The 13,365-nt window shown below is 47.5% G+C and overlaps 1 protein-coding gene across 2 annotated transcripts in view; it reads left to right on the top strand.

Annotated features, from left to right (window-relative positions):
- Positions 1-12,483, top strand: part of LOC134339459 (zinc finger protein Gfi-1b-like) — a 36,575-nt gene extending 24,092 nt beyond the window's left edge. For both annotated transcript variants that reach the window (XM_063035991.1, XM_063035992.1), the window contains exons 4-7: positions 3,192-3,439; positions 6,545-6,688; positions 8,523-8,688; positions 11,567-12,483. In XM_063035991.1, coding sequence (XP_062892061.1) covers positions 3,192-3,439; positions 6,545-6,688; positions 8,523-8,688; positions 11,567-11,757 — 749 coding nt within the window. In that variant the 3' untranslated portion in view covers positions 11,758-12,483. The remainder of the gene's footprint in view (positions 1-3,191; positions 3,440-6,544; positions 6,689-8,522; positions 8,689-11,566) is intronic.
- Positions 12,484-13,365: the final 882 nt, after the last annotated feature.

The raw sequence follows: 13,365 nt of genomic DNA, 5'->3' as shown, positions 1-13,365 counted from the left end.
TGGGGATGGGGATGATGGATGAGGATGATGGATGTGGATGATGGATGCGGATGATGGATGGGGATGATGGATGGGGATGATGGATGTGGATGTGGTTGGGGATGATGGATGTGGATGATGGATGTGGATGTGGTTGGGGATGATGGTTGGGGATGATGGATGTGGATGATGGATGTAGATGATGGATGTGGATGATGGATGGGGATGATGGATGAGGATGATGGATGTGGATGATGGATGCGGATGATGGATGGGGATGATGGATGGGGATGATGGATGTGGATGTGGTTGGGGATGATGGATGTGGATGATGGATGTGGATGATGGATGGGGATGATGGATGTGGATGATGGATGGGGATGATGGATGTGGATGATGGATGGGGATGTGGATGTGGATGATGGATGGGGATGATGGATGTGGATGTGGTTGGGGATGATGGTTGGGGATGATGGTTGGGGATGATGGATGGGGATGATGGATGAGGATGATGGATGGGGATGATGGATGGGGATGGGGATGGGGATGATGGATGAGGATGATGGATGGGGATGATGGATGAGGATGATGGATGTGGATGATGGATGGGGATGTGGTTGGGGATGATGGTTAGGGATGATGGATGGGGATGTGGTTGGGGATGTGGATGTGGATGATGGTTGGGGATGATGGATGGGGATGATGGATGGGGATGATGGATGTGGATGATGGATGGGGATGGGGATGATGGATGATGGATGAGGATGATGGATCTGGATGATGGATGGGGATGTGGTTGGGGATGTGGATGTGGATGATGGATGGGGATGATGGATGTGGATGTGTTTGGGGATGATGGTTGGGGATGATGGATGGGGATGATGGATGTGGATGATGGATCTGGATGATGGATGGGGATGTGGTTGGGGATGTGGATGTGGATGATGGATGGGGATGATGGATGTGGATGTGTTTGGGGATGATGGTTGGGGATGATGGATGGGGATGATGGATGTGGATGATGGATGTGGATGATGGATGTGGATGTGGTTGGGGATGATGGTTGGGGATGATGGATGGGGATGATGGATGTGGATGTGGTTGGGGATGTGGATGATGGATAGGGATGTGGTTGGGGATGTGGATGTGGATGATGGATGTGGATGTGGTTGGGGATGATGGTTGGGGATGATGGATGGGAATGATGGATGTGGATGATGGATGTGGATGATGGATGGGGATGGGGATGGGGATGATGGATGATGGATGAGGATGATGGATGTGGATGATGGATGGGGATGTGGTTGGGGATGTGGATGTGGATGATGGATGGGGATGATGGATGTGGATGTGGTTGGGGATGATGGTTGGGAATGATGGATGGGGATGATGGATGTGGATGTGGTTGGGGATGTGGATGATGGATGGGGATGTGGTTGGGGATGTGGATGTGGATGATGGATGTGGATGTGGTTGGGGATGATGGTTGGGGATGATGGATGTGGATGTGGTTGGGGATGATGGATGGGGATGATGGATGTGGATGATGGATGGGGATGATGGATGTGGATGATGGATGTGGATGTGGTTGGGGATGATGGTTGGGGATGATGGATGGGGATGATTGATGGATGTGGATGTGGTTGGGGATGTGGATGATGGATGGGGATGTGGTTGGGGATGTGGATGTGGATGATGGATGTGGATGTGGTTGGGGATGATGGTTGGGGATGATGGATGTGGATGATGGATGGGGATGGGGATGGGGATGATGGATGAGGATGATGGATGTGGATGGGGATGTGGTTGGGGATGTGGTTGGGGATGTAGATGTGGATGATGGATGGGGATGATGGATGTGGATGTGGTTGGGGATTATGGTTGGGGATGATGGATGTGGATGATTGATGGATGGGGATGATGGAGGTGGATGTGGTTGGGGATGATGGTTGGGGATGATGGATGGGGATGATGGATGGGGATGATGGATGGGGATGATGATGATGGATGGGGATGTAGATGGTGTTGGTGATGTGGATGTGGTTGGGGATGTGAGTCAGGTTTGGTCAAGGGTGTCAGGAGGAATGAGGGCCTGTGTAGCAAGAGTGAAATTGATGGCTCTTAGAGGAATGGATCATGGAAACATAGAGTATCATATTGTTCAGCAAAGAAGTGGACCTTTTGCTCCACGTTGTCAATACCAACCATGATGCTTCTCAACGCTAATCCCACCAGGCTCACTCCTTCCTGTACCTTTCCTATCCAAGTGCATTTATGAATCCTGTAATTGTATTTTCCTCCACCACATCCTCTTACATATAATCTCCACTCTCTGTGTGAAAACCATACCATTGGATGCTCTTTAAATTTCTCCCTTTACTCCTTAAACCCACGCCCTTGAGTTCTAGAATCCCCTGTCTTCTGAAAGGCCTCTGGCTATCTGTTAAACCTATACCCCTTGTAATTTTATAAACTTCTGCATATTCACCCCTCGGCCTCCTACGTTTGGGAGGACAAGTGCAGCCTATAAAATCTCTGCTTATAACTACAGTCCTCCTTCTTGGTGGCAGAGCATGAGCCCATGTTCGGCTCCACTACTCCCCGCCAATTAAAGTGTCAAAACAAGATTAAAATCGACAAGAACAGAAGTGGAGATTGAGCGGGTGTTCAGCGCCATCTGCTTGCGTTTGCATCTTTCTCCCGCTGCTGCTGGGAGAAGGTGCAGCTTCGATCTCCTTGGCGGTGTGTCTCAGGGCTGTGGGACTCTTGTCAGGGGACTTTGCAGTTTGATGTTTAATGTCCTCAGCGCTGTGGTTGTGAACTCGTTTGTGGAGGACTCTGCGATTCATGTTCCATGGGTTTCTGGTTACCCTTTTTCACTAATTGTGCAATTTAATTGCGGCGCTTTGATGTGGAACTGGGTCTGCAGCTGAGGCCTGCTGTTATTGACACAGCGCTAAACTGAGCTGACTCTCCTGGACTGTTTCGAGGACTCTGTGGTTTGATGTTTGATAATCTGTGTGTTAATTGCCCACTTTTTGATGTTGCCACAATTTGTTCTTTGTTTTTGGCGGGATGGGTGTTTGATTTTTTTCTTTTTTGTGTCTGCCTGTAGCAGGACAAATCTCAGGGTTGTATACTATATGCATACTTTGATAATAAATGAACTTTGAAAGTTGACATTTTGATTTGAATGATTTGATGTGTTTCAGGTTCAGATAAAGTGTTTCTCCCTTCGGAAGCCGGGACACCGGGATTACGGTGCAGGCCATACCCCTGGACCAGATACGCCACAGGCAGACTCAAACACCTGGTTGTGGATTACCTGTCACCGCTGCTGGAATCCAGAGCCACTGTCGAAAAGCAGGTCAACACACAAGCCATTGAGGATAATGGACACATCCTCTTCACTCGGAGAGGCCGATACAGAGCTCCGTACGACTGCACCAAATGTGATAAGGTAAACCACCTCACGTGGAGTGAGACTCGCCAGGTACACACACCTGTGCATATCCAGATACACGCACCTGTATACACAAGTACACACACCTATATACGCCTGTAACACAGGTACACATAACTATACACACAATTACACACACCTATATACACCTGTAACACAGGTAACTCACCTGTATACACTTGTACACATAGGTACACACATCTGTATGCGTCTGTGCACACAGGTACACACACCTGTACACACCCAGATACACATGCTTATACATCCAGGTACACACACCTACACACACAGCTACACACACCTATGCACACACATGTACACACTCCCAGGTACATACAATTATACACATACAGATAGATACACAGGTACACACACCTACACACACCCAGATAGTCACCCAGGTACACATTCCCAGGTAATCCAGGAACCAAACCAGATACACACCCAGATACACCTAGGTGCATGCATCCAGGTACACACACTCAGACACACCTAAGCACACACACCAGCTACACCCAGAAGTACTCGGATAGATACCCCCAAGTACACAGAGGTACACCCAGACACATTCAGGTATACACTCAGATACAGCCAAACACACACACCAGCTACACCCAGGTGCGCTCAGGTACACCCAGGCTCACCTAGGTACAGTACACACTCAGACACAGCCAAGCACACACATCCAGGGACAGACGCAGTCACACCCAGGTACACATACTCCAGTATACAAAGCAGGGTACATCCAGACACATCCAAGTACACGCACTTGGTTACGACTGGTATACACAGGTACACAAACCCAGACACATCCATGTACAAAAATGCCAAGGTACACCCAGAGAAAATCAGAGAATCAGAAAGAGAGAGATAGAGAGACACACACACACACACATGCACACCATGGTCACACCAAGTGAGAGGTGAGAGAACCCCAGAGAGATTTCCCTCATATCCAAACAGACACCATTGTAATTACAAAGCACAAGTGAGACAATAGACCTTGAAATCTAGGAGGACTCACTTCCACTCTCATGTCCCAGGTTCTGGGGTGACTGATGAGGCCGATGTGAGATCATAGACTTATCTGGAGGTGGGGCAGGAGGTGTGTGATAGAGGGTGAGGTAGCTGTTGGTGGTTTGACAAGTGATATCTTCCGCCTTCTATTTACACCGAACCTCTACACACTTCCCATAGTCTTGGTCCTTGGTGACATTCCAACAGGTCTGATCACAAGTCAGGGAATCTCTGAGTTAGTGGTGGGAGGGGCAGTTTTCAACCATCTTTGGACTGCTAGCTGGTCATCTCTTCCAAGGACAGGGATCAGGGTGGAGTGTTTGCCTGGGACGTCTGCTGTCAGGCCGCCTCGTCAGAGTGAGCTGAATGTAATGAGGCCTCCACTGACGGAAGAGTGGCTCTGGGAGAGAACGCTGACATTGGCGCACTCCTCTCGCAGTGGACTTGTAGGTTTGGTGGGAGCTAGTGCTGGTGAAATCTCCCAGAGCCCTGGGGAGAAGAAAGACAAGCAGGAAAGAGCAATCACTCAAGGAAAGCGGCTGCTTTACCACACACGCATCTGGCATACCCTTCACAAAGATATGGCGTTCCCTTTCCCAGTAGGACAGGGATATTACTGGTCATGTGTTTAGTGAAGTGTTTGGCCATAAATGGGAGCACTGCTGCTGAATGACGTGAGTGGTCAGTGTCTATTGGGATTGGGTCAGTGGATAGTTGAAGAGCAGATCTTTGATCAGTTGAACGTTGACTACATATGTGTGATGGGACAGGTACTAGTGCAGTGGTTGGATAAAGGGAATGATAACTGTGATGTAGGGCACCCCCCTCCCCAGTCTGGCCCACTGTGGGTGGCACTGCCCTCCTTGTATTCCATGGCAAGCTAGAGTCACAGACCTTGGGCCTGGTCCTCCTCCCACCAAACCCATGGACCTTGTCACTGACAGGCTCCGTTGTAAGATGCTGGACCGAACTTTGATCAATGGGCGCAGCACCAGTGCTGCACATCAACCCCTCACCAGCAGGGCAATCCTCCAGCTTTGCCCTCCCGTCCCTGTCTGGCCCTGACAGGGTGACGCTGGTTCGGAGGCAGGTTTTGGGCTTAGCAGACTCAGCCACCTTCTGCTGGGTCCCTGTAAGAAGGTTCCACTTCGTCTCCCCATGATGTCTCCTCCCCCCTCAACAGCGCAATTGCTGGTCCGAACGGATCGTCGCCGGAGCTGTAACCCCATGGTTTCTGTGGCCCGGCTCTGCTTTGTGACAGAGTCCAGTGCCGCACCGCCTGTTTGAGCGAAGTCTGAGACTCAGCCCAGCACGCCACCAGCTGAAAAATTTAACTAACTGATTCAACGTCCCGTCACTGGTCTCCTGGGTTCCAGCACAACTCAGAAATGTACTGAGCTCAAGGCACTGAGGGCAGAACCGTGCCTCCTGATCCAAACAGCACTGTTTGTTGGTCAGGTTTGCACGTCCTCCCTGTGAATGCGTGTGTTCCCTCTGGGTGTTCCCCACATGCTGGCTGATAGTTTAATAAGCCACTGTAAATTTCCCTGGGATTGTAGAATCAGTGGGGGGGAGTAGGTAGAATCAATGGTTCCATTTCATATCAGAGAATGTATACAATTTACAACATGAAATTCTTACTCTTCACAGACATCCACGAAACAGAAGAAAAGCCCCAAAGAATAAAGGACAGGAAAAACATTAGAACCCCAAAGCCCCCCTTCCCCCCTCCCACATATAAGCAGCAGCAAAGCATCAAATCAGCCCCCTTCCCCCTCCCCACATTCCAGCAAAAGCATCAGCCTCCCCTTCGCCCACCATGCAGAGCCCCCAAAGAGTCCAGCATAAACCGCTGTTCACCCAACAGCTCGACGTGCCACACGCCCTCTTTCTCCTTGATGGGAATGTGAGACAAATACATTGGATTAGGGTAGGATTGGCATAAATTGGATGCTTAATGGCCAGGGTGAGTTGAGTTATATTTGTGTCTAAAACTCTCAAAATCTTAACTAGTGATCAGCCCCCAGATAACTAGAATGCAGTCCGACCATACAGCAGTCTTCACCATGAATACTTCTTACGTAGGGCTTCTCAACTCCACATGGGTTGGAGGTTCACGTCCGAAGATCACACAGTGGCAGCCAGCTCTTCACCTGTGAGATGTGTGGCAAAGCCTTTGGCCACTCTGCCAGTCTGGAACAGCATCAAGCCACACACACCCAGACCAAGGTAAGGGCCCAGTTTCTGCACACTCCTGGCTGGGGACTATACTCTGCAGAGACCAGGCCCACCGTTTGAAGGTACTGCAATACAGGCTGTGAGGCTAAGAAGTTGGGCTACAGTGCTGCTTTTAGGCTGTAACATGCATTGTGACATATCTCAGCAGTCACCACATCCAGATAGAATACTGATGAATGGTCCAGCCACCGGGGTCCATCCGAGGAACAAGATAAGAAAGGGACAGGGTGACCTGTTGGGAGAGATTCAAGAACAAAAAGTGAATTACAAAGCCAAGCCCAGGAGATTTCTTCCATGGTTGCCTCTCCAATTTAGAGTGTAAGATATAGAAGCAAAATCGGGTAACTTGGCCCATTGATTCCGCTCTGCTGTTCAATCATGGCTGATTATTCTTTAACCGCATTCTCACGCCTTCTGCTGTCATCTTAACCCCCTTACCAATCAAGAACTCATCAATCACTGCCTTAATCCAATGACTTTGTCTCTGTGGCAACGAGTTCCAAATTCACCACCCTCTGGGTGAAGAAATTGCTCCTCATCTCAATCCTGCAGAGAAATTCCTTTATTCTAAGGCTGCCTCCTTGAATCCTGCCCTCACCTACTAATGGGAGTATCCTCACCCACATCCACTCGACCTAGGCCTTTCAGTGCGCAGTAGGTTTCAGTGTCCAGTAGAGGCTCTTAGATAGGCATATGGATGAAAGAGAAATGCAGGGCTACGTGGGAGGGAAGGGTTGCATTGATCTTAGAGAAGGTTAAGAGGGTGGTCCATCATGGGCTGGAGGGCCTGTGAACTCCTGTACTGTTCTATGTTCTTGCTCTCCAGGTTGAGTGCCCTGGTGGGATCCTCAGAAATCACCGGGGGAGGTTCCTCCTTTTCAACAAGACTGTGAACGTGCCAGAATCCATTTCTTCGTCCACCTGGTCATCTCTTATTGTAACAGAACGTAGAGCATACTGTCTGGTGTCAGCCAGTGGGATTCCATAATATAGATAGATTAAAATCGGCATCGGGCTCACTCATTAGTCTGAAATGAGAGGTGGTATTTCAGGCCGCGAGGCTGAGGTTGGGGTCCAGAGTATCATTGCAGACCAGAACACAAGTCGTCAGAAACATGTGGGGGTTTGCAGTCACAGTATATTAATGGATCCCTTTAAGCTCACTGAAGTCAATGGAAATGTTATTGTATAATAGTGTAACATGTAAAAAATAGTGAAATAGAAGTGTGTTATGCTACTAATCGGACTAATATCCTGTACCCTGGAAAATCTACCAGTCCAGCACTGCCAAAGGCCTAAGGATGCTGGATTATCAGTCTATCTGTGGTTTGGATTTACTCAGGTCTGCGGAGAGTTGTGAGTGCTTTGGGATAATGGGGTAGGGTCAGACAGTAGGATTTGTTTGGGATTAGCCAATGGGATCATTTAATGGGGGCAGTGAGTTAATCTGAGAATACTGAAGAGGCAAGAGGAGAGAATGGAGCAGTAGAATTGGTTTAGCGTTGTCAGAACCATAGAGAGAATAGATTTATATATTTGTTTTGGATTGGTCCTGGGTTTGGGGAGAGAAGAGTCCTGTCAGTGTTTTTTATCTGGTTGATATTTAATTTTGGAGAGAGAGCACGACATTAACCACAGTGGGCTCGCAATGTGATGTTCTCGGATAGTGTGGTGGTTTCTAGAGATCCTCTTTTATCCCCATGGGATAATTGGGTGAGGACTGGTCTCCGGAGATCTGGAATGTGACTGAGCTAAAGTCAGTCCCTCCAGGAGAGGAGCTGTCTGACAGACGAGTAATTTCACAGTCTTCCTTCTGTATCTACAGGAAAAGAGTTTCAACTGCAAGATTTGTGGGAAGAATTTCAAACGCTCCTCCACATTGTCCACGCACCTACTGATCCACTCGGATACCCGGCCATATCCGTGCCAGTACTGTGGGAAGTGCTTCCATCAGAAATCCGACATGAAGAAACACACCTTCATCCACACAGGTACACACCTGCACCAGCACACTCCCCTTGACTACTGGGATCTGCACCAGTACGCTCCCCTTGGCTGCTGGGATCTGCTCCAGCACACTCCCCTCGGCTACTGGGATCTGCACCAGTACACTCCCCTTGGCTACTGGGATCTGCACCAGTACACTCCCCTTGGCTGCTGGGATCTGCTCCAGCACACACTCCACACCACTGGGATCAACTACAGTGCACTCAGCTAGCATCCTGGCTATGAAGGAATTCTCCTTGATCCTACTTGCCAAGGAGATTTTTTGGCCTTCCTAGTCACCTGAGCCCATTACATTCCCCAGTGTTCCAGTCTGATTTTAGTTTTCTAAAACTTATATATGTTTCCTTTTTACTTCCTGGCTAAATTTAGGACATTTCAGGTCACCCAAGGTTCCTTTACCATCCTTGTCCTTCCTCCTTACAAGAACATGCCGTTCCTGAATTTGAGCAACTCACAAATATTAGGCACGTATTTCTCTGACAGCAGCTGCTCCCAATCAATTCCCCTTAGCTCCTGTCTTATCCTGCTGTAACATACCTCCACCCAATTGAGTATATACCTGCAAGATCTGATGTTATCCTTATTGGCAACGATCATAAAACATCCCCCCCATCAGGGCTGGAGCTCCTCTTGTCCTCACCTACCATTCCACAAGCCTCTGCATTTAACACATCATTCTCTGCAACTCCTGCCATCTTCAACGGGACCTCACACCAAACGTATCTTTACCTCCCCTTCCCCCTTCCACTCCCCGCTTTCCATAGGGATTGCTCCCTCCTAGATTCCCTTGTCCATTCGCCCCTCCCCACTAATCTCCCGCCCGGCACGTATCTCTGTGTCAGAGATGCCGCACTTTCCCATTCACCTCCTCCCTCAGCTCCATTCAGGGCCCCAAATTGTCCTTCCAGGTGAGGAAGCACTTCATCTGAGAACCTGTTGGGGGTCATCTACTGTATCCGGTACTCCCGATGCGGCCTCCTCTACACTGGTGAGGCCCAGCATAAATTGGGGGGGGGGCCACTTTTCGAGCACCTCCATTCCATCCACAAAAAAATGGCCAACCGTTTTAAATCCTAACCCCATTTCCCATTCCGACATGTTGGTCAGTGCTCTCCTCCTGCCACAATGATGCCACTCTCAGGTTGGAAAAGCACCTCATGCCCTGTCTGGGTAGACTCCAACCTGATGGCATGTACATCGATTACTCATTCTGGCAATCTTTTTCTCTCCCGTTTCCTCATTTTCCCACTCTTCTCTTCTGCCTACCTATCAACTCCCACTGCTGCCCCTCCTCTTTCCCTTTCGTGGTTCATTCTCCTCTCCTATCAGATTCCTTCTTCTCCAGCCTTTTGCCTTTTTCATCTATCATCTCCAGCTTCTTCCTTCGCGCCCCCCCCCATCCCCCACCCACCTGGCCTCACCTATCATCTTCTAGCTTGCCCTCCTTACCCTCCCCCCACCTTCTTATTCCGGCATTCGTCTCCCTTCCTTTCCAGTCCTGTTGAAGTGTCTCTACCCGAAACGTCGACTGTTGATTCATTTCCGTAGACGCTGCCTGACCTGCTGAGCTCCTCCAGCATTTTGTGTGTGTTACTCTTGATTTCCAGCAACTGCAGAATCTCTTGTGTTTATAAAACATAACGAGTTTTGGTCACTATTCCCAAAATATGACACCACTACCAAGTCTGTTACCCGGCCTGTCTCCCAAATTGAGGTCCAGTATACCTGGACTCAACATACTGTTTCAAGAACCCTTCCTGGATGCACTGTCTTAAGGAAATTCCAATTAATACTGGGGAAGTTAGAACCCCCAACTGTGACAACTGAGATGAATAGATTTTTGGGCTCCAAATGAGTTGAGTATTGATGTGAAATTCTCCCATGAGCTAATTTGAATGCTGGCACAGGTTAAAGAGCTTTCAGGATCACCTACAATTCTTTCCCCCAAATGAGAAAGTCTGTGCTATAAGTAGTCAGTTTGTCCCTTTGCTCCCTTTTCATCATATGGGATCGGAGATCATATCAGCAACCGTCCAGACATCTTAGATTAGAAAGTGATCATCAGATCCTCTTCTATTTCTTCCCTGACTAACAACCTGGGGTATATTTTACCAGGGTCGAAGGGTTTACCTCATCATCTAAAACTACGTTCAAACCTATCCCTTCTCCTGTCAAGTTTACACATGGATTTCACAAGTTCCACCAACTGCATTCTAAGAATTTCACTCTCTTTGTTCTATTTCTGGTCTACTCACTGGTAGATATACCATCCTGTTCTGGCAGTTCTACAACGCCTGCCCCAGAATATGCTTTTCTATCACCACTGGGCCATTTTTGGGGCTGGTAACAAGCTATGTGATGTGAGCTACTGTTTTCCAACCGACAGTTCAACCCCCTTCATTGATCTTTTCTTATCCTTGTTACATCTGTGTTTCAATTCCCGCATTCCATCTTTTCTTACGATATAAAGGGAGGCCGTTCGGCCTAATGGGTCTATGCCAGCTCACAAAGCAATCTCAACCCCCCCTCCATTAACTTCCCCTATAACCTATTCAACTCAGATTTCCATTAATTCTATTGCCTGCCTGCACAATCGGAGTAACATAGAGCAGCCCATTAACCTACCAATCTGGTAGGGACTTGGAGCATCCCGGAGAAATCAAAACAGCGACAGTGAGAATGTGTGAACTATATATAGATATTACCAGAGGTCAGGATTGAACTTGTGTTTCTAGAACTGTGGTAATAACTGCATCACTCTGCCGCCCATCTCTGACTCCAGAGGAGTCAAGCTGGAGATGGCACTGTCATTGGAAGCTTTGCCGTGAGAGGATTAGTATTACTATTGATGTTCTGTTCCAGGTGAGAAGCCTCACAAATGCCAGGTGTGTGGAAAGGCCTTCAGTCAGAGCTCCAACCTGATCACCCACAGCAGGAAGCACACAGGCTTCAAGCCTTTCATGTGTTCCAACTGTGGGAAAGGATTTCAGCGGAAAGTCGACTTGCGGAGGCATCAAGAGACACATATTGATTTTAATTCGGCTGGTTTATAGTTCAAATGGAGCGGAGTATTCCCTGCAATTGAGCCCATGTGAGGCATCCTAGTTCTCTGTTTCAGACAATAAGCAACAACCCAGCTCTCTAACTCAACCAATGAGTGAATCCTGCTCTGAGATTAAGCCGGTGAATGGCGAACTGGTCCCGAAGACAGCCAAACGGAAACATCCTTGCTCTCCAGTCCAATCAATCACAAGTACCATACCATTAACCTCTTCTCTAACTGAATCAAAGTGGCATTGTTGCCACTCAACCAGAATTGATGAGCTGTTCTAGATGTTTTTGGAATTGGTACAGGGATGGTTTGCCAATGGTTTGGAGCTTTACTGGCCATTGTACAGGGAATGCTGTTCCTTCTTTCATTCTGGTCCAGATGGAAAACCATCAAAACAAGGCCAACCTCCCTGCAAAGTCTTTTTAACGTATTTTCCAAAAATGTTAAGATGTAAATAGTGCCTTAACCTGGAATACCAATGAACACTGATCAGTGCTTTCTCTGAACCTCATTGGACAATGGCGAAGATCTATGTCTGTTCACAGGGAAACATTATTTTGTCTGTAGCTCAGTCCTGAGCTCAGTGCAACAATGTTTTGTAAGCACTATCCTGGTGGATGAGAGAATCGTGGTATTTCAGGTTTCCGTAGTTGTAAATGTGTGTATGATATATTTTCATTAATAATAAAGATATCCCCATTTACAATGAGTGCATTACAATGTAAGATGGGAGTTGGCTTCACTGTTGGTACCAAGTTTGCTCTTGATTATGTAAAGTCCTTGGACTCGGTGGTGCAGCTATTTACAGACACAAGAAACAGGTGAAGATACCCACATAGTTTGCAATGCCAGCACAACAACTTAAGGAAAGTTACACCATGTGACACACAAAATTCTCAAAGGCATACAAACCCTCATAGATACTCCTTCCTTCAAAAAAAAAGTCTAACCAACCCATACAAACTAACAACTATTATATGCATAAAATAAAACCATCAGCTACAGATGTTAAGTTATACAGTCCACTAATTATTTACAATAATATGTAAGTTGCCTGGTGCCTTTCACCATTGACATGCTCTGGTAACTAATAATGCAATTTAAAATCTCTTAACTCAGCGGTGAATAAGTGTGATTTTTCTCAGGACAGAACCTTGGGCCTGCCATAGGAGTCAAGATGATGATACCAAGAAAGTGCAGCAAGGTCCCAGGTTAACACAATGTCTGCATTGACTAGCATGTGCTGGGTATCTGGGCTCTTACTGTCAACGTCAAGGCCAAGTTTATCGAATTTTCCAGAGTACGTGTCCGTACTTGCAGCAACGTCACAGGTACATGGCATCATATATTCAGTGGCCACTTTATTAGAAACCTCCTGTACCTAGCAAAGTTCAAAGTTCAAAGTAAAATTTATTATCAGAGTACCTGATAATATATACAACACTGAGTTTCTTTCTCTGCAGATCTATAGAACAGTAACTGTCAACAATGGACACAAACTGAGCAAGTGCAGATAAATAAATAACAATAAACAATGAGCATGAAATAAGAAGATGAAAGAGTCCTTAAGTGAGTGTAGCTATCCCATTTTGTTCAAGAGCCTGATGGT

Source organism: Mobula hypostoma, chromosome 29, assembly GCF_963921235.1.
Source record: "Mobula hypostoma chromosome 29, sMobHyp1.1, whole genome shotgun sequence".
Classification (NCBI taxonomy): Eukaryota; Metazoa; Chordata; class Chondrichthyes; order Myliobatiformes; family Myliobatidae; genus Mobula; species Mobula hypostoma.
The sequence above is the reverse complement of the archived record's forward strand: the minus strand, read 5'-3'. Positions and strand labels throughout refer to the sequence as shown.